The 23247-nt window shown below is 38.9% G+C and overlaps 1 protein-coding gene across 1 annotated transcript in view; it reads left to right on the plus strand.

Annotated features, from left to right (window-relative positions):
• The window catches only part of mRF1 (mitochondrial translation release factor 1), an 80185-nt gene extending 73726 nt beyond the window's left edge, over positions 1 to 6459 (plus strand). The window contains exon 7 of the mRNA XM_067145240.2: positions 5677 to 6459. Within this exon, the coding sequence (XP_067001341.2) occupies positions 5677 to 5883 (207 nt within the window). The 3' untranslated portion in view covers positions 5884 to 6459. The remainder of the gene's footprint in view (positions 1 to 5676) is intronic.
• Positions 6460 to 23247: the final 16788 nt, after the last annotated feature.

Consider the following 23247-nt stretch of genomic DNA (forward strand, 5'->3'; position numbering starts at 1 on the left):
TTTTTTTGTTTACATAACATAAGACAAAACAGCCCTACAACCAAAGGTACTCCTTCCACCCTGTCAGCATCCATGCGTACCAACCACCGTTTATTTTACGTGGGCCCTCCCCATCACATTACCACAGGGTTCAGGAGTACCTCTGGCTCAACCTCGAAGACATTACCGACCTACGGTCGTGCAAGTATACTTGCGCCCTGCAATACGTACCCATGGCCAGTACGCAGTAATGTTCGGTCTTTGAATGTTAAAAGCTTAGCATAAAATCCTGAAAAATCGTATATATACCCCGTTATGGCAATCCACATCACATACGAGTGTTAAGCTATTAGCTCCAGTTAAGAATTGCTGGTAAATCTAAAACACTGAACGCAAGTTGAACATTGAAGCTTGAAATTTTCTTCACCAAACGAAAACGAAAAATAATTCATGCAGTAAAGGGCTAATGTGTGCTCTTAATCCTTAAAGTCTGGCCCTCACCAGATGCTTCTTTAGGATTTTCAGATTCTTGTTCCCTTCTCTTCCCATGTCTCTCTTAATCCAAATTTTTTCATTCTGTAGGTTCCCCATGTTTCTTATCACTATTTCAGCCATCAATGTGGATAACAACTTCCATTTTTATAGGAATGTTACCATGTGCTTTACCTATCCTTTCCGCATCATCTATATCTACTTCGCTGAAGTTGATTTTCATTTTGTTCTGGATGACGTCTACTACTTTATAAATTGTCCCCACTTTGTCCTCTCCATTTTCTAGCACCCCATATATGAATAAAGCATTTATTCCTGCGTTCCTACTACTGTATTCTATTTCTTTCTTGAGCTTCAACATCTCCTCTTCCATATTTCGTATTTTCTCTCAGAGTAACACAATTTCTCCCTCGTTGTTCCCCACTTTGGTCATTGTTTCGTCCGTTTTTGTCTGTATCCATTGTCTTATATTTTCAAACTCCTTCACTTGTTCCTCCATCATATTTTTAATCTGTTCAAACGGGCAAACTTCTTCCACAACCTCCTTTACCACCCTCCTTATGACATGCACTTCTTCTCAGCTCATTTTGCCACTGGAAATCAACCTGGGGTTTACTTCCACGCCCCCTCTAACTAGCAGTACCATAATCACCAACATCCAGTCACCCTTCATTCCCAAATCCACTTTATCTCCCTCTCTTTTGGCTGTTTCCTTCTTCCTTCTCCCCTGCCATCTTCCAATAATTACCCAATATTGTTCCACACCAATCATCTTCCTCGCCACTCTTAACTTCCCTCCTGCACTCACCGCTCCAACTTCACTCCCGCTCTGCTGGCACACTTGACCACCGAGCTCGATAGCTGCAGTCGCTTAAGTGCGGCCAGTATCCAGTATTTGGGAGATAGTAGGTTCGAACCCCACTGTCAGCAGCCCTGAAGATGGTTTTCCGTGGTTTCCCATTTTCACACCAGGCAAATGCTGGGGCTGTACCTTAATTAAGGCCACGGCTGCTTCCTTCCCACTCCTAGACCTTCCCTGTCCCATCGTCGCCATAAGACCTATCTGTGTCGGTGTGATGTAATGCAAGTAACAGAAAAGAAAAAATAGCACACTTGACCCAGCAAGATAGACTGATAAAGCAGGCACGAGAAGTTTTTAAAAAGTCACTATGATCAGTGGAAAACGATAAATAAGAATGTAAACAGACTCTGGGATGGGTTTAAAGAAATTGTTGAGGAATGTGGAAACAGATTTGTACTTTTAAAGGTGGCAAGGAATGGTAAAGACCCACTTTATTATAACAGGAAAATAGACTAAGAAGGAGGTGCAGATTGGAAAGAAATAGAGTTAGAAATGGCTGTGGAAGTAAGGAGAAATTGAAGGAAGGAACTTACTAGGAAATTGAATCTAGCAAAGAAGTCAGCTAAGGATAACATGATGGCAAGCATAATTGGGCAGTCCTGCAAATTTTAGAGAAAAATGGAAGGGTACGTATAGGTACTTTAAGGCAGAAACAGGTTCCAAGAATGACATTCCAGGAATCATTAATGAACAAGGGAAGTGTGTATGTGAGGATCTTCAAAAGGCAGAAGTATTCAGTCAGCAATATGTAAAAATTTTTGGTTACAAGGATAATGTCCAGATAGAGGAGTTGACTAATGCTAAGGAAGTATTAAAATTTACGTATGATAACGACATTCACAATAAGATACAAAAGTTGAAAACTAGAAAAGCGGTTGGAATTGATAAGATTTCTGGGGATGTACTAAAGACAATGCATTGGGATATAGTACCATAACTGAAGTACTTATTTAATTATTGTTTGCATGAAGGAGCTATACCAGATGAATGGAGAGTTGCTATAGTAGCCCATGTGTACAAAGGAATGGGTGATAGACATAAAGCTGAAAATTAAAGGCCAGTCTGTTTGACATGCATTGTATGTAAGCTTTGGGAAAGCATTCTTTCTGATTATATAAAGACATGTTTGCAAAATTAATAACTGGTTTGATAGAAGGCAGTTTGGGTTTAGGAAAGGTTATTCCACTGAAGCTCAACTTGTAGGATTCCAGCAAGATATAACAGATATCTTGGATTCAGGAGGTCAAATGGGCTGTATCACGATTGACCTGTCTAAGGCATTTGATAGGATGGATCATGGGAGACTGCTGGCAAAAATGAGTGCAATTGTACTAGACAAAAAGTGACTGACTGGGTGGCTATATTTCTAGAATATAGATCTCAGAATTAGAGTAGGCAAAGCTTTATCTGACCTTGTAACAATTAAGAGGGGAATTCCTCAAGGCAGTATTATTGGATCTTTATGTTTTCTTATATATAAAAAATAAATGATATGAGTAAAGAAGTGAAATCAGAGATAAAGCTTTCTGATGATGATATTATTCTGTATAGAGTAATAAATTTAAAAGATTGTGAGCAACTGCAAAATGACCTTGATCATGTTGTGAGATGGACAGCAGGCAATGGGGTGATGATAAACGGGGGTAAAAGTCAGATTGTGAGTTTTACAAGTGGGTAAAGTCGTCTCAGTTTTAATTACTGCATTGATGGGGTGAAAGTTCCTTATGGGGATCAATGTAAGTACCTGGGTGTTAATATGAGGAAAGATCTTCATTGAGGTAATCAACGTAAATGGGATTGTAAATAAAGGGTATAGATCTCTGCACATGGTTATGCAAGTTGCTTTACGTCGCACCGACACAGATAGTTCTTATGGCGACGATGGGATAGGAAGAGGCTAGGAGTGGGAAGGAAGCGTCCATGGCCTTAATTAAGGTACAGCCCCAGCATTTGCCTGGTGTGAAAATGGGTAACCACGGAAAACCATCTTCAGGGCTGTCAACAATGGGATTAAAACCTACTATCTCCGGATTACTGGATACTCTCCGCACTTAAGGAACTGCAGCTATCGGGCTCGGTCACATGATTATGAGGGTGTTCAAGGGTTGTGGTAAGGATGTAAAGGGGAGGGCATACAAGTCTCTGGTAAGACCCCAACTAGAGTATGGTTCAAGTGTATGGGACCCTCACGAGGATTACTTGATTCAAGAACTGGAATAAATTCAAGGAAAAGCAGGTCGATTTGTTCTGGGTGATTTCCGACAAAGAGTAGCGTTATAAAAATGTGGCAAAGTTTGGGCTTTGAAGACGAGCTGCTCGACTAAGTGGTATGCAATAGTTACAAATTCTTGTTGTTATATCCACCTTTTATGTATTGAATAAGGTGGATATAATAACAAGAATTTGTAACTATTAGGCCCGGTTGCATCAACACATGTTAAATATATACTAACAAGTAGTTAGTTAATACGGAGTTAAAAATTTAACATCTTGTTAGGTTTCTTGCGTTTCATCAAACTTTTCTCGTGAAATGTTAACTAATCAACTGTTAACTCTCCCTGTATTGCGAACTGGTATGAATCAAGGAGGCAGTGGTACGAAAATGCTGTTTTACAGCGCGCTCCGATGAGCTTTTGTTTGAGCACAGCTGTAAAATATGGCGCGTGAAGTGAAACGGAATCGTAGTTCTAATTTTTCCTTCTTCGAAAAAGAGTTGTTAATTGAATTAGTTAGTAAGTATATAGAAATTATTGAGTGCAAGCGCCAGATGGCTTGACGATAAAAGAAAAGGACGAGGCGTGGGAGAAAGTCCGCGAGGTTTTCAATGGGGTTAACAGATACTTTTTTAGCGGGTATCCACTGTCACCTAACAAAATCACTTTGTTAGTTGTCCCACTTCAAACTGTGCTCCGATATGGGAGTTATTAAATATTGTATTGTCATGTGCAGAACCAGACCACCTAGCAAGTATATCCCTGATTTGGAGGTTAGGCTCACTAATCACCTGAACATTAACCGATAAATATCCCTTCCGATTACGACATATTTCGGCCCAATTGCCTCGAGGTGATTGGATTCTTACATGTGTGCAATCTATTGCACCTAGAACAAACACCAGGAAAACGGCTTATTTCATAGAAGTCGCGGATAATTTGCTGACGCTCTTCTACTGGAGGGAAGGTTATATACCTCCTTATCATGGATGCTGTTGCTGCACACACTCGATAAATAACTCTCCTAACAGTGGCTTTAGAAATTCCAGCATTGTCTCCGACCATTGTGTGAGCATAAAATCGTAATATTATCAGTACCTGCAACATTGGAGAAAGAGGTAAGTTTCTCTTCATAGGATATTCCAACCTCACTCGAATTTTGTCAACAATCTTAGCAACGACTATTTTCGATAACCTTTATCTATGAAGAAATTTTGTATCCGTCAAATTTTCAAAGTCATTACGTCGCTGAACGCTTCTTCGATCATGATTATTGTGTAAAAGATCTAAATAGAGGTTCCGCGTCTAAAGGGAGATTCACAGCAGCCATTTTGGAACAGGTTGCTAAATGCTAATGTTAGCCATTTAACATGGGAAATGGCTGATGTTAACTTTAATATGCAGTTTAACATATGTTAACGTTAACAGTTGTTGATGAAACACAAATTTTCCATCGTATGTTAAAATGATTTTAACACCTTGTTAAGTACTAACATGTGTTGATGAAACCGGGCCTTAGTAGTAAGTTCAATATGGGCAAGAACATTGGTGTTATGCAATAAGGGGTATGTTCCGAGCTGTCAGTGGGGAGATGGCATGGAATGACATCAGTAGACAAATAAGTATGAGTGGTGTCTTTAAAAGTAGGAAAGATCACAATATAAAGTTGGAATTCAAGAGGACAAATATTCATTATAGGAAGGGGAGTTAGGGATTGGAATAACTTACAGAGGGTGATGTACAATAAATTTCAAATTTCTTTGAAATTATTCAAGAAAATGCTAGAAAAACAACAGGTAGGGAATCTGCCAACTGGGCGACTGCCTTAAATGCAGATCAGTAGTGATTGATTGAGCAGCTGCCGCTGGTGCCATGATGTTATTCTGTCATTATTTTCATTCATCATTTGTAAACAAACAGTGACTGAATTTCACAATATCAGAGACAGTTCTTTTGAAGTTATATGCATTGTTGTAATCATTATCTTCTCAAACTGTTGCGTAAGTCATTGGTTTGTCATATAGATGTTATTTTACTGGTATATTACAGAACCCATCCTCTAAGACTGGTAGTTAAAAGGCATAGCATTTAAAAAACTATTATTGTAATTCTCTTCGTTATTTCTTGCAGGTGAAGTCCAACTTGCGGTCTGAAAAAATTCGTACATACAACTTCAGTCAAGATCGTATTACTGATCATCGTTTGAGTAACAACATGCATAATATGGAAAGCTTCATGAGTGGAGAAGAACTTTTAGATAAACTCATACAACAGCTAGAGATCCATTCCTGTAAAGAAAGGTTACAGCAGAAGATTGATGAAGATACAAGCACCTAGTATGAATTACATAGTATGAAAGAACATATATGAGGTATATGGCTTGTTCTAATACAATGGCTTTGTATGCTTCGGAAAGGACTCAAAGAATATGCCAATTAATGGGTGGCATATCTCGGCAACAGTGTTGCTAGATTTCCATCATTGTCACATTTTGTCTCCCAGTGAATGCATACAGTTTAAAGAACATGAAAAATTCACATCCCTATAGTTTTGATTTCTAATGTAACTAACTGTATGTTCTGTGGTTTATGATTGTGGGATTTAAAGGTGCACATTTTTGTTGATTTTCTTGTTTGCTCTTTACTATTTGATGATCTGTTAAGTCATGATGATGTTTGTTGCTATAAGAGGTTTATCATATAGTAATGTCTGATAATATTAAAATGGAAATTAGGCCATTGTATTTCATATCAGAATTTGAAAGCTTAATTTATGTCATCATCTCTTCTTTAACCTTCCATCTCTCATCCTTTTGACAACCTTAGAATAGTAGGTTTAACTTGACTACAGAAGAAATCTGTGCTGGAGAAAGTGGATGTAGTGTTTTATCAGATATTTCCCTGTCACTTTCATTCCAGCCTTTGGAGGCTGATATTTTTCATCACTCATTTTTAGGCTATTGTTACAAAGGGGCTGCCATTTGGACATAGGCAGCAAGAGATGAGAGTAAAATTCAGGCCAGTGGGATGAAGTTCCTGAGGAGTATGGAAGGTAAGACAAGGTGAGACTGGGTGATAGGATGGAGAAGAATAAATTGAGATGGTTTGGACATATTATGAGGTGCTGGCATTCTAACCCCAACTTGGCAGGTTAGATTCTGGCTCAGTCTGGTAGTATTAGAAGGTGCTCAAATAAGTCAGCCTTGTGTCGGTATTTATTGGCATGTAAAAGAACTCCTGTGGGACTAAATTTGGACACCTTGGCGTCTCCGAAAACCTTGAAAGTAGTTAGTGGGGCGTAAATCAAGTAACATTATTATTGATACCAAAACAAGTGTTGGAGGCTGAGATGAGAGGGAAAGAGGGACGCCCAGAGCAAGATGGATAGACTCTCAAGATCAGTATGAGAAAAAGAAGACTGGAATGGAATCCAATTACTGGAGTGTTGGAGGGAGAGGCAACGGTGGAGAAGTATCATCAGTACCACGAACAGGCAGGAGCTGGACAAGGGGAAATGAAAATCAGGGTTAAAACATTCTTTGGAGGTGTGCGATTAAGCTCGCTAGTGGTATATAATTGAGTAAATGCTCAGGTACGAAAGCTAGTAGGAGCGAAATATGTTTTTCACGTGTAGTCTAGCCATGTGGTCTTACAGGGTAAATCACTGCTCTCTATCTTTTTCTCATAATTCAGCAAGCTGTCTTACCTGGCACTTGGCTCGAATTAGACAAAGTATATCAGTCAGGCTTCCAGCCTTGAGGTTATTTTTTTTTTTTTTTTTACCACTTTGGGGAACTTTGTAATCTGTAACATGCATACATAGGAAAGAGATCTGTAAATTTGTATATTATTGTAGACCAACAGCTGTGGATGGATTTGACTGAAGGAATGAAATGATGATGAATATATATTTTGTAAATATTGGGTTGTGACATCACTGGCACATAGAATACTAACTTGAGTGAACCTTGATTATTTCACATATTATTATACATTTAAGCAATTTAATTTACACGGAGTGGCCAAAAGCCATGGGGAAGGTAATGAATGTGATGTTAATGAGTTGCTCCTCCGTGAACCCTCAAAACTGCAGCAGCATGGCGAGGCATCAGCTCTGCAGGGTGCTAGAATCGTTCTGGAGGGATCTGGACCCATGCATCTTGCGCTACACCCACAGTTGTCTTGTGTAGTCGGTGCGGACTCATGGAGTGTACACCAGCATTGGCAGCATCTCATAAATGCTCAATTGGATTAAGATTGGGGGATCTGGAGAGCCAATCCATTGTCGTAACTTCACTGGAGTGCTCCTCCAACCACCTGCGTGCCACCAGAGTGGTGACATGGTGCATTGCCCTGTTGAAACATGGCATCTCCATCGGGGTACTCTAGGGCCAGAAGGTCCAGAAAGGGATGCAGATGGTCAGAGAGAATGTCTCCATAACATGCACCTGTCAGCGCTCCCTGCAGCTGGACAATGGGGCCTAATTGCGACCATGAGAATGCCGCCCAGACCAGAACTGAGCCACCTGCCGCCTGAACACAATCTTGTTGACACACAGGATCCATAGCTATATAGGGCATACACCACCCTCTCATGCGCCCATCAGGTCGATAAAACTGGGACTGGGATTCATCGGACCATACCACACGCCGTCACTGTTCCATGGTCCATTGCGGATGTTTGCAGGCTTATGCATGTCATTGAGTTCTGTATTGACTATTTTCACCATTTTGGTCCGTACTGACTTATATACGAATTTCTATAAAATAATTTTCCGCCTTGTCAATACTTTATACACTTTTATTCTATTTAATTACCGTACAGAGCAGAGGCTCTTGAAACATGTACATGTACGGTAATTAAATAGAATAAAAGTGTATAAAGTATTGACAAGGCGGAAAATTATTTTATAGAAAAATTGAGTTCTGTGTCGAGGTGTCAGCAAAGGGACACGAGTTGGTCGTCGGCTGGTGAAGCCTATGCAGTGCAGTTACCTCCTGACAGTCCTGGTAGGAATGAGTTCCTAACTCCCACCATTCAACTGAGCGGTGATCTGACTCACAGTAGCCCGTCGAGTGCCCAGTATGATTTTGCGGAGGAGACGTTTTGACCATTCGTTAAAACACCTGTGGTCTTCCTGTGCGGAGATTTACATGGGAGGTAACATTCTAATATATAAGTAAAATTAAAAATCCACCTTCTCAATACTAATATTAAACCTAATAAGTTATAACATTTACTTGGAACTAGTTTCGACGTTGGTGAGCGTCATCTTCAGCCAACAGGCATTCGTAAATATACATATTATCATTAAATCAATGCACATACAAACACTCTCAATATGGGACTTATGATGCCCCTAAAAGTATCTAGACCAGGCGAGTTTGCCGTGCGGTTAGGGGCACGCGGCTGTGAGCTTGCATCCGGAAGATAGTGGGTTAGAATCCCACTGTCGGCAGCCCCGAAGATGGTTTTCCGTGGTTTCCCATTTTAACACCAGGCAAATGCTGGGGCTGTACCTTAATTAAGGCCATGGCCGCTTCCTTCCAACTCCAGGGCCTTTCCTATCCCATAGACCTATATGTGTCGGTGCGATGTAAAGCCACTAGCAAAAGAAAAAAAAAAAAGTATCCGGAAAATAAAAATCTTGAAGTCACGATTAGCATGACACTTAACACAGTATAAACCTTTTCACTCAAGTTAGAACATTGAAAGTATTGAGTTCAACTTAGAACTGTAAGATTCTCAAATAAATAAAAAGTCTTGTCATAAATGAAATGTTATAAGAGGTCGAACCACAAATAGAGTTTCTTTGTAAATATGACAGTCACAATTAGAATGACAATTATTTTACTCAAGATGGAATCTCAGAAATATCAATCTCACACTATTGATAACGGAATATTAGCTCTAAAATCAATCAATCAATCAATCAATCAATCAATCAATCAATCAATCAATCAATCAATACTGATCTGCATTTAAGGCAGTCACCCAGGTGGCAGATTCCCTATCTGTTTTCCTAGCCTTTTCTTAAAGGATTTCAAAGAAATTGGAAATCCGGCATTTGTCACCGCTGTTTAATTACTCTTTACGAAGAATGATGAAACAGAACGGTTTCGTAATTTTCATTCACCGTATGTGTGATTTTCTTGAATTCTATGTGTCTTCTGCATTCATCTCGTCCACCGTGAGCCACAGAGAAATCACACGAACATACACTGCAGTACTGGTTTTCACTAACAGGTGAAGCAAGTAGGCATGGCCATTCCTTTGTGTAACTGTCTCGATATTTATGTAACACTGCTGTCTTCTTAGGAGAAGATGCAATTGGACAGTTGCTCCGCTTCATTTTACAAAACCAATCAATTCTTTGTGAATCAACAACTAGGATAATTAGAATTGAAACATGCTAAATATACCACTCGTTCTACGCACACAACAGACAGAGAGCCGAATGCGCGCACAGGAGAACAGCAGAGCAAGGCGTAGCGAGTAGCAAGGAGTAGAGCCTACCTCATGGCCGACTTGATGCATCATTCCAGCTAAGGGAGCAGCGTTTATCTATGTAGCTGGCCGTGATTTCACAATGCTTGCGGGAAACAGATGGAAGTGACGACCAAATAACTGCCATATATGTTTAGTTGCCAACTTGCAAACATTGAAATGAGGAGGGTTGACCAGTAATGCTCAAAGGGATTGAACATTTTTTACTTCTTTCCCTTTTTTCGCCGTAGAAACTAATTTTTATCATGACAATGTTGCTTTTCCGTAATAATTTCCCCTTCGACCGTAATGCTGTAATCCCGAAGTGAAATCCGTAATCATTACGGACAATCTGTAATAGTTGGCACCTCTGTGTATTTGTGTGTTACAGTTTCCACAGAAACAATTTACAACATTTAAAACAGATGACTGTTCACAGTTTGTTTTTCTAGAATAATTTTAATGTTTATAAAGAAACTGTATACATGTTTCATTTCTGCTTCTGTTCAATTGTGACAAGACCTTTCATTTAAATTGAGAATCTTCCTACTCTAAGTAGAACTCAGGACTTTCAAGTTTCCATCTTGAGTAAAATAATTAAGTGTTTTTCTAATTGTGACTGTCATGAAACTCTGTTTGTGGTTTGACCTTTGTATAACATTTAATTTATGACAAGACTTTTTATTTATTTGAGAATCTTACAGTTCTAAGTCTAACTCAGTACTTTCAAAGTTCTAACTTTAGTGAAAAGGATTATACTGTGTTAAGTGACGTGCTAATTGTGACTTCAAGATTTTGAAATTGTGATAATTTGAAGTTTTATTCTCCAGATACTTTTAGGGGCATCATAAGTCCCATATTAAGAGTGTTTATATGTGCATTGATCTAATGATGATATGTATATTTACAATTGCCTGTTCTCATATTTGGCTGAAGATGACGCTCACCAGCGTCAAAACTAGTTCCAAGTAAATGTTATAACTTATTGGGTTTAATATTAGTACTGAAAAGGTGGATTTTTAATTTTACTTATCTATTATTCTCGGTTCAATACAGACTTAAAAATGAAATTTTTAAATTTAAATGGTAACATTCTCTCTGCGATATTGAAGATCCACCCTTGCCAATACGGTTGACCTCAGAAACCCAAATTTGCGTGTAATCTCCGCATTGCTATGCCCCGCGCGCTGACGATCATCCCATGTTCAAAGTCTGTTAACTCGCAACGGTATGTACGGCCTCTGAGTTCCTCATGCGAGGTTGATTCTGGCTAGATGTTTGGTCGAGCTGACGCAAAGTGACTTCGGCCTCTGCGACGGTTTTAACGTTCGCAGCGATTAGCGTTCGTTGAACTTCTACCGGTAATTGCCTGGATATAGCAGTGATAATCTCATTCTCGCTTGGGGGCACGTCTAGATCCCTAAACTTAATGACCTGAGCCACGAAGAAAGGAGAATACTTGGTTGGCCACGTGGTTGGATATTTCCTCGTGTATAATTCCATCCAAAGTCCTTGTTGCACAGTGACATCCAAAAATTTCTTTAGAAAGGCCTCCCTAAACTCTTCATACGTGCTAAACGTATATCTGAACGCACTCATCCACTTTAGGGCGTCGTCTCCTAGAAATTTCTCCACAGTTCTGAGCTTTCTCTCTGGAGGTATCTTTAAATCAGACATATAATCCTCAAGCTCACGTAGAAATGCCCGTGGTATCCTATCCTCTATCCCCGTGAATATCTTCGGCTTGTCCTCAGGAGCACGAATAATATTATATACAGGCGTCCCTCCTGTCGCGTTGGGAGTCGAAGTACGTTCTTCGGGTCTAGGGAGATGTAAAAGATCGTTGAATAATGCGGGCTCGCTGCTCTGGCTTGCAGGTCTCTCCATGCTTTGCTGCTGTATCGAGCATTTAATACGGCTGACCTCTTTATTAGTACGTAAATCGATCAGCTCAATTTATCCTTCATATGTACTAGTTCCTGCTCCATTGAGCTCAGCTTGCTCTGATTTTTCTGTGTGACCTCACTCCAAGCCTCAATACTAGCACCTACTTCCTGATTGTTTGCCCTCACTAATTCGCGGTCCGCCAATATCATTCTCTTCACTTCCTTCCCTTTTTCAGCTATTTCATCCTCTATTTCTTCCCTAAATTGTTTCTCCATCTCCAACATTTTTTCCTCAGTTTCCCGTTGCCTTTCCTTAATTTTGATTTCTAATTTGTCTTCCGTCTTCTGCTGGGCGTTAGCAATGTTGGTACTAATCTCGGCCGACATGGTTTCAAATCGAGTCTCAGTATCTGTAGATAACTTATCTATGGCACTTCGGTTTAAACCTATTTCCGTTCGAGCCCCATCCAAGCTTGACGTCATCTCATCTAAGCGCTTGTCTGTCTTAGTAGCATTTTCCGCCACCTTGCTAGATAATTCCTCAACAGAATTCCTTATCCTTTCAACCTGCATTTGAGTCTTAATTTCCACCTCATCTAGTCGCTTCTCTACTCTCTGTAACCCTTCACGACAGCATTTCTGCACAGTGTCTATTCTCACCTCTAACTCTCCTGTCACCTGCTTTAATTGCGCGCTTAGTTCCTCACGTAATTTTTCACTGTTATCCGCAACTTGCTTAAATTGTTCATCTATTCTATTTGTGAGTTCCATCATACGCTCCCTTTCGCGCTTATCCGCCTCGTCCGCCTTTTGGTCCATCCTCTTTGAAAGTTCCTCTCCTAGCTTTCCTACTGCCTCGTCCATACGACGTGCACACTCTGCGCTGCTAACTCCATGCGGCGTTCACTCTCCTGCGCGTTCAGTTCCAACTTCGCCAACAAATCCTCTAAGGTCATCGACATGATGATACTGTTACAAATGCGACGGCGCGGCTGGGTCACCGGGACGAATGAACTATACGTACGGGTCAATTATTCCCTGTATTCACTGTACTTTAAAAATTATTAAATTTTAAGCTTCTAAAACCCTACGTTAATCAGACAGCAATCAATGTGGCTCAATAACTCACCACTTGGAAGCTTCCTATCGGACCAAATTTATGTTTTCCTAATTCCGCAATAACACAATAAAAGTAAAATCACGAGAAATTATTTTAAAAAATATAAATTGTAGCCCCAAATATTTCAGCCAAATAAAAATCTCTAAATATCCTAACTTTGGGCTCAAGACTAAGTGCTAGACAACAGCACATAACCCTGCTTACAACACATCTCCGGTTTGAGGCGAATATTCCAAACAGAGGTTTATCGGCCACAAACCTTTGACATAGACGCAAGCATAGTCATAATACTTCACATGGAACTGAGGTCATCCTGTGTATCTAACCTTATTCTAGTTGGAAAGCTATGTAAGATACTGGCAATGAACATTTGTACGTAAACAGATGTTCAGGCTGTCTGTGACGATTCATATCTGAAGGATATGTCATCGTCCACTTTACCTCATTGAGAAATCATTTTATTGTTCTCAGGCTCAAATAGAGTCATTTAATTAGTCTGACATGCCTTGCTTATCGGCTCATGTTTCTCATTTCACCTAACACTAGAATTTAAATGCCGATTCAGATCTAACGTTATCTGGTGCACTTAGGCTTTCCTGATTCTTCCTAAACACACGATTTCAATCGAAACCTTGCCCTTGTGTCCGTATACTAACATGTATACCCGCACATAGGACTGCTAGACTCAAGATGTCTAATGCTAGATTGCCAGGTTTTAGTGCACCCCGGTTCGAAGTTAACTACTCCTACATTAAATACTAAATGCCTGACTTCGAACCAATGCCCTAACATGATAACGAAATAAATATAATAACTACACTTGTGGGCGTCTTACGCTATGGCGCTAAAGAAGGTAGACACAGCTCAAATGGCACTCGCCTCATGTTCGAATTCCATGGTTTACTCCGAACAAGATTATAAGCTCTGTCCAAATACTAATAATCATAATAACACATCCACACTTAGGGTCATTACATAAATATCTTTCCTAAAGATGCGCTCTATCAAAATGTCGCACAGTGGATACAATATTATGGTCACGCACGTTCAGATAATCCTAACATTACGTCGCGAAGAGGATACGTCAGGTGCCGTCCAAATGACGATTGCCCCAACGTTGTACAGGCGCCAGAAAATATATGTACCATTTCCTGTCTTTATTGCCGACTAGACTCAGGGTTCGGTAAAGCGGTGGTCCTGTTCGATGAATTTTGGGCGACTCAAAAAATTAATCTATACTTATACTAATGAGTATATTGACAGGAAGGATGGACATATATATTGAAATGAGAAACGCTAATGGTGTAAAATGGATTTATTAATCCCGAGAAAAACATATAAATGGTACATGCTAAATGGAATATTATAATAATAACCGAAATCGACCTCAAACCAGTCGTAAATATAATTAATTATACTGCGTAAAGCGCTTACAAGAAATATTACAATTTAAACAAGCAAACAAGATCGGGTTCAGGCCCGACGAATTACAGCGAATCCTCGTGACTCTACAGGGGAATTAGTCGTCAAAATAATTAAGCTGATTGGTTAAAATTTTAGCAATTACAGGTTAATTAATTATGAGCTGACGTTATAACAGCTGACATACAAACGGTCAACGACCTAAAAAAAATTGACGAATAAGCCTCTAACGACAAAATTAATTGACGATTAAATTATTTGACGACTAAATTATCTGACGACTAAATTATTTGACCCATCGTATTTTAATGGTTGACTACTCCGGATAAGAACCATAAATCCAATATAATTGCCCGTAGGCCGTGTTGTAACACAACGTCTCTGTGATGAACCGGTAGGACTAATACATTCGTGAAATAGCTAATACAAATATTTACAGTCCATCTAAATTGCGGATACAAACATATAAAGACACTATGGCATAAGGGGGTTCCCTAATTAACTTATGTACTACACAGCTTCGACCGTGGGCTCGCGGGCTCACCAAATCAGTCCAGGCAGAACTGGAAATCACTGAAATCAGCTGACGAGCTGACATGCACCAAAATTTACACAAGACATAAATCACATAAACAATGCAGAAGATCACACCTGTGGAAAGAACCACATACAAATATATATATATATACACACTAACGATGATATCTGGGGAGTCGAACTCGTATGCAGACGGCGTCAGATTTTGCGTCTTTACAGACACAAAGTTGTCAATATTCCCGGCTCTGTAACAATCAGCTGTTGAGGAAAAACAAATACTGAGCTGTTGAGGGAAGGCACCCTCAGGGCGACTTTCACTTTCACACAGTAGGGGAGACATATTCTCTGCCAGTGGTTCACTTGACTAACGGTACTGCAAGTGGTCAGGTGATGGCCTGCTACACAAATATTCTCGAGGCAAAACAAGTGAAGAAAAGCCTTCTCTACTTCTTAGCCGATGCATTCTTTACATCTCTCTGCTGGCTAACTTAGCACTCACGTATTAAGGTTCCCTCAATTTTCAAAGGCATATCTCGCCTTAACACATATATTAGGCCTCATTTCAAGCCTCAAGCATGTCAAGCCTCTCCTCTCAATTATCTTGGGTTCGTCCCCAAGTGTTACCCCTGACTTGCCTTCCCGCAATTTTAAAAGAAACTAACTATCTCAAAGTAGGACAGGCTCGCACAACAATTTCCGAGACAGCTGAAATAATATTAACATAGCATGCAGAGAATTACCTGACTAACTTTATGCTGCTAATTACGTAAATTACCCAACGGTGTTGGCGGATGGCCTTTGTTCATATCAATGACTCTCTTCCCCAAATAACTACAGCAAACGTGGAATAACATAAAACACACAAGCAAAAAAAAAAAAGAACACAAACAGACTAAGTAATTCCTAATGCGTGACCCTCTACCCTTTTAACTAAAATAAATATGTACAAGTGGCATAGGTGAAGAGCATGCACACCCCCTTTGCCAAATATTTACCGTTACATGAAACAAACCAGACTACAGTTGTAATAGCTGTTATTTAACACGACTAACTAGTAGCTAATTTCCCTAACCTGAATGTACTTTCCTTACAAGTATATCATGCCATTTAACATTGGATTCTGGTACTTATCTTTCGTAGTCAGTCGTCATTCACCCCGGATTCCACAGCCACATGTCTAGGCTGTTTAGCTGCTCATAATGCCGGTGCTACACAATGGTTGGCAGGTCCGGACGTTGATACCAAGTTCCTCCATGATTCTCTCCTGGGTTTCTGCAGAATACAAGTAGATTAATACCAACTTCTTCACCGCTTAACGTGTACACTATACACGATGCCGATCCTGATGTTGGGCTGTAATTGGCTCAGCCTACACATAAATATTAGTCCGAAGTATGTGTCATCAGTTTAAGGGTTCAAACCCAATCGACATGAGTTTATGTAGCGGCTAAATGTACGAGACGCACACGACGCATGTAACCCGTTCAAAAACCGCTGTGAGATACCAGTCACAGTTCGGGTGTTCATCAATCTCACGCGCAGCGCTCGAGCTTTAATTAATTTGAATTTCTAAGTAAAATCTTCGCGTGACCAACTCGTGGTCTATGGACACGGCGAATTATAACTTATAAACTGTCCTGTAACTGTCTTGCTCGAGATGGAAATAAAGTAAACTATACACGCGCACAAGTGTATAACGGTCCTTTGTTAACACAAAGAAAGTCTCCCGTTCGCGGACAGCGTGTTACTCACACCACCAAGTTCAGAAGAATGAGGACGCTTACCCCACCAGGGCTCCTTAAATAACCACCTACCCCTTTGTGTCACGAGGCGCACCCACGGCTAACGGTGGCTGGTTGACGGTTGACCGGCTTTCTCCTTGTCAACGACTTCTCGTTCAAATGAAATTATTAAATAGAGACTCGAAATGACATTATTAGGATCCAAGAGTGAATGATAGTTATAACTGCAGGTGATCTTTAGTTTGGAACTGTGGAATCCTAGCTTAATGGGGAAATGACCGCTGACGATCTCGAGATGCATTACTGCGAGTTCGAAGTTGGTCATCCTGGCATCTTGTTGTAGAGCTCTCTTTGTTTGAATATAGCCACTCCCACACAAAATTCAGTAAAGTTTGAAAGTTTGAACATGGGTAGCGTGCATAGTAACCATGGCAACGACTCGCTTCGAATTCAAACTGGAGAGCTACCCTCTGGAAAATTCCATTCCATACCGCGCCCAGCTTGCTTATAACGGAACTTCAGAGTTCGTACCCTGCTTCCTGCATGCGAATAATTGATGCGTTGCTAAGATTACCGTATTACGTATATTGAGGCATTCAGGGAATGGCTCAGTATAGTGTTGACAGTGTTATACTTTCTATAGGAAGTGTTGTACCAATGCATTGGCATGTTGTGATTGTGTAGCGAGTAAAATTCCACAAAGTGATATAGGTGCAATGATGTCCTGTAGAGATTGCAACCATGTATTCCTAAGTAGGGGATCGTTACTGTGTCATATTTCTTCTGGCGAATGTTGTATTAGAGTAACTGAAAGTGCAGAAGTGAATATTTCAAACCCGCATCTGATGCATGTTGACACCGATAACTTGCCTTCTCAGAAAACATACATAGACCTAATGCCGTGCCCACCAGAGGCCAATGATATTGTGGTAAGTATTTATAATTTTACATTAAATATTTCTGTGAAAATGACTACGGGAAAAATAATTGTTAGAAATAATAATCTAATGACAAATCGATCGTTATGAATTCGTTTGATTATTCCGAACACTACAAAATAAAAATGGTATGAGAATAGGCATTAGTACCGTAGAATAACAAAGCTAGCATCACTTTTCTCCTTTCTCAGTAAATTAATGCATAATAATAATAATTCCAGTACAATACTGTATAAATATCCCTTTTAGGTTCCAGATGCCTACTACAATTATTTCAGCGAAAATGTTGCTGAGAGACAGCAAACTCGGTTGAAGATCAACATGGAAAAGAGTCCGTGATTAGATCATCACAGGATATTGAAGATGTTACCAATGATTCCCTCGTTGATCCCAACTGGATGCCTGATGAAGGACCCAACGAATTACACCATACCAGTGATGAGAAATTCGAGGACGAAGAAAGAGGTGAGGAAATAAATACTTCGGAAGGAAACATTTGACAGAATTTCAAGATTATTCAGATGCAGGTTCTCAATTAACCTTTCATTATTATTTATTTTCAGCTTCAGAAGTTGGGCCAAATGAACTACAAAATACCAAAGATTTGAGCTCTGAAGGGGGAAATAGAGGTAAGGAAATACATACTGTATTTGTCGGGGTAACATTGAAGAGTGTGAGTTTTATTCAAATGCAGATTTTGATTATATTTCCATTCACCTTTCATTTTTATCTGATTTCATTTTCAGAGAATGGAACTCGGAAGAGGATACGACATTCAAAAGCATGGCTGGCCAATATTCGCATGGCAAAAAGAAATAAGGGCGAGGAATATGAAACGATGGGTGGTAAGATAGTCCCTGGAAGAAAAGTGAACGCACCGTGTAATAAGAAATGTCGACTCGAATGTTCCAAAAAAATTAACAACGATGAGAGACTGATAATTCACAACAGATTTTGGGGACTGGGTGATATAACTCAACAGCGTACATTACTTGTAAAGAGCTTAAAATCTATTGAATCCACTCACAAAAGTACTCAGAAACGCGCAAATAATTTTGGATATTATTTGTCGGTACAAGACAAGGCAATCAGGGTATGTAAGACATTTTTCTTGAATACCTTCGCTGTTAGTGAACGATATGTTTATACTGCATGGAAGAAAAAAGATGATCTAGGTTTGGTAGGTCCAGATAATCGTGGTAAGCACAACAATCACAAGAAAACAAGTAGTGAGATCCTGGAAGATATTCGCAGTCACATAAAGTCTTTTCCGACGATAGAAAGCCACTATTTACGTGCCCAAACACGTAGGCTATATTTAGACGGTAGCCTTCCAATATCCGAAATGTACAGGCTGTACAAACAAAAAATGCAAAGAAGAAAAGAAGCCTTTTGCGAAGGAACATACATACTCACGTGTGTTGAACAATGAGTTTAACCTGGGATTTTTCACGCCTAAGAAAGATCAATGTATAGTATGTGAAGCATATCAGAATTCTTTTGGTGCATCAAAGGAGGAGTTAGAAGAAAGTTATCAGAATCACATCAAAGGGAAAGAGTTAGCAAGAGAAATGAAAAAAGCTGATTTAGAAAAGGCACTTGGAGGTAACGACATTAAAGTATGCGATTTTGATCTGCAGTCTGTCCTTCAGACTCCGTGTGGTGATCTATCAGTGTTTTATTATAAACGACGGCTAAATGTGTACAATTTCACAATTTTTGATAATGCAACCAAAAAAGGTTATTGCTACCTTTGGAATGAAGCATCTGGTAAGAAAGGAGCAATAGAAATTGCATCCTGTCTCTATGAATATCTGAAGTCCATTGAGTCTAAAGACGTAATATTTTACAGTGATAATTGCCCTGCACAGAACAAGAATAAGTTCCTGGCAACAATGTATCTATATGCAGTGGACACAATTCCAAACCTACAATCCATAACTCACAAATATTTAATTGTAGGACATATGCAAAATGCTGGTGATTCTATGCATTCCTGCATAGAGAAGCAAAAGAAAAGAGCTTTAAAGAGTGGTCCAGTGTATGTGCCTGCGCAGTGGACTGGAATCATACAATGAGCCAAGAAAACAGGGACACCATATCAGGTCCGAGAGATGAATTACAATGAATTCCATGACTTCAAGAAATTAACTGAAGAAATGGGTAGCAACTACACGGTGAATGATAAAGGGGAATCAGTCAAATGGAATGAAATTAGAGTGTTGAAAGTTGAAAAAGGCCAGAAGTATACTTTATGCTACAAGACAGACTTTGAGTGTGAGGAGTTCAGTTACATTAATATTAGGTGCCGTCAAAGGGGAAGAAGGTCAACTCGAACACCCACAATGCCTACACATGCCAACCGTGTATCTCGGCTGAAAAGAAGAAAGACCTAATGCCATTGTGTGATGGAAATATACCTAGAGTGTATCATGCGTTTTACCAATCATTGCCAGTTTCACAGAAAGGAGGTAATAGGCCTATTTCCAGTGATGAAAGTGATTCAGTTGAAAATGATTAGTGTGCACTCTAGTGTGCACACTAGTTAATATTTATAAAGACACTAACTTAGTAGGTTTTTATTCAAATTAATTATCAGTAACTGTGCATTTATTTTAATAGACTACACCAGTAACTTTGTATTGTATTCCTTGTTCTAAGTTACATTTTGATACAAAACTGAATTTTTATAATAGGTACTATTTATTCTTTTTATTTTAAGCATTTATAGCCCATTTAATATTAGGACATCTGAATTGTATAAGTATTCACTTTAATAACACTTATTTAAATCCTCATGATGTCTCAACTCACTTCTGTGCATTTCCTACTGTATTGTACGACTGATGTTACTTTTTTATTTCAATAATATACCAACACACAAACTGTCATAACTGTAGTTTTTTTGTCTATTTTATGCCTATTTGTGTACATTGAAGGTAAACATTTACATTTCTGGGTGCCAGATTGATACACAAGTGTGTAAAAAAATTCTAGTGTCTATCTTAAAGCACTGAATTTTGAAGTGCATTTGAAATCTTTTATCACAATTTACTCAAAACAGTGATTTGGTAGTTACGACAGTCTTGTTCTGAGGGTGCGATATATTCTTCCAGTGACAGAGATTTTTATAGTACTTCATAATCTCCTGACCTGCTCGACCCAGATTTTAACTGGCATAAAATGTAATACGCATATTTTATTGTATAGTGCAGCAGTTAACCTTCAATACCGATGTGTTGTTGTAGGTGTGATCTGTGGGTTTTGAAATGTCACAGAAGTGATTTGGATAAGGTGTACAAGAAAGAAGGGACGTTACGCTTTTATAAGAATTATAAGATCTGTTCAGATCATTTCCAGGCCAGCGACTTTAAAAATCCTCGACTATACAGCCAAGGGTATGTTACATTTTTTACTCTAATTGTACGGCATCACTATCGACAACATTTTCATACTTTTCTTTCTTAAATCCCTCTTCTCAGATTAAAGCCGGAAATATATAGATTTTCTTTCTGTTAGTAGGCTTCATGTTAAGAGGAAAATTGTCCAGCTTTTAAATTTTAATTCATTGCATCATGTGTGTAAGGAATGTGCCGATATTTTTATTGACAAGTGTCTTAATGTGATCATACAATGTTTTTTAAATGAGAAAAAAAGACAAATCCAACCGTAAAAGTTCAGGCAGGAATGCTAAAGCTAAAAAAGTAATGCATAAATGAAAGATCAAGCCATTTCACAGCAGCCCATTTCATATCTTGTTTATGTGTCTAATTTCAGTCTTTGAATAGTAACCTTTTAAATAATTTTTCATTAATTTATCCAGAATTGCTTTAGCAACTTCGAAGTTAATATCTCCATACCACTTTCTTTCTAGACGTAATTTATTTATCCATTTCCGTATATACATTTCCATTGATATTTGAATTTAGCGTGATTTGTTCAGGTCAAGTCACTAGGAGCGCCACCGTCGAATTGTCTCCCATTTTAGCAAGGCGAAATCCGTAAGTGTCGCGTATTGTCTCTACTGTATTTGCCTTTACATACATTTTGAACAGTACATCACTCCAGATTACATCATCAATGAAATTAATGATAAACCTAACATTCTTTTTGACATAATTCTTCCTATTTATATCAAAAGAGAACCAAATAAAAGCACAACATTAAACCCTCCCATTTATATATCCATACCCAATCCACCATCATCTGACCCTCCCCAACTACAACCACCATAAACTACTCCTCTATACTTCACTAGCCAATTTGTCTAATGTTGGTAGTGTGTATCTATACACTAGTTCAATTAGGCACACAAATCTGTTTCTCATATCTTTTCTTTATATTGTTTTATTTTTCATTTAATTTTCCTTTACTTTTCTTTTTTTATACATTCACTTTATATGGTATAATTTGAAAGATCACTCCACCAGATCAGGTTGTCACAGACTCATACTGTGAATGTCCCTATTAATACCACCAAAATGACAGTTTGCATACCATACCTGCCAACTTTTGAAAAGGGCTATCGGTAAAACTCACACGCGACAAAAAATCTTAACAAAACATACCCGGGCTTGACGAAAATAATACTACTTCTGGGCTACAAAATACAATAATTTGTGCTTTAAACAGGATGCTTCAATGAAATCATATCTACTTACATCACAGGCCAATGATTTGTAGATGAACATAACAATCAAGAAGAAATCCATGTTAAACAGCAGCAGGCGTGGTGAATATTGGTTTGGAGCATACATAACAGGACTTCCTTGATAAATTAAGCACATATACAATAATTGTAACACTGGAAAGAAATAATATAATACACACTGCAAATCTCATGCTAGTTTGACTTTAAAGTCATAGTTATGGACTTTTTAGCTTCCTGCAAAAAGTCTTGAGAAAATATTGTTATACCAGAGACCAGAACTCATGGTCTTCAAAATAGAAATAGACTCCAGAGATTCATTGGACATGGATGATCTGAACTCTGTTCTATTTTTATTCACAAGGCTAAAAACACGTTCACATTCTGCATTGCTATGGGATATGGTGAGAATAGAGAGCATTACTCTAGAAATTCGGTTATACTTAAGAAGTCCATCGGCTTCACGAATTCTTGATATTTGTTCCCAACTGGAATCACTTGCAGCATCTTGATTTGCAGGCGAAGTGTTATCTACCTGAAGAACTTGAACAGCTCATTTACCACCTCATCTGTAGTTTCATTCTCTTCCTCGCATAATATGATGGGAAACTTTTCCAAGAAAAAACGAATGGAAGAAAACTGTGCATCTTCAATTTTGTCTAACCTAGCAACCTGAGCATGCTTTAACGCATCATCCTTGAGTGGAAACTTATTGATGATGTAGTCATAGGCAGTAGGCTACAAAAGTAGTTTCTCACTGATGGAAAAAAAAAAAAAAAAAAAGGGATTTATCTGTATCTTGGAGATCATTCACTATGTTCGAAGTCTGAATGCCAATAACTAACTCATCACTTCTTTGATTTTGAATCAGGTTGTACTCAACTTCAAGCAATGAGGAGCTTTTGACAGTTTTGGGCTTCAA

This window comes from Anabrus simplex, chromosome 4, assembly GCF_040414725.1.
Source record: "Anabrus simplex isolate iqAnaSimp1 chromosome 4, ASM4041472v1, whole genome shotgun sequence".
Taxonomy (NCBI): domain Eukaryota; kingdom Metazoa; phylum Arthropoda; class Insecta; order Orthoptera; family Tettigoniidae; genus Anabrus; species Anabrus simplex.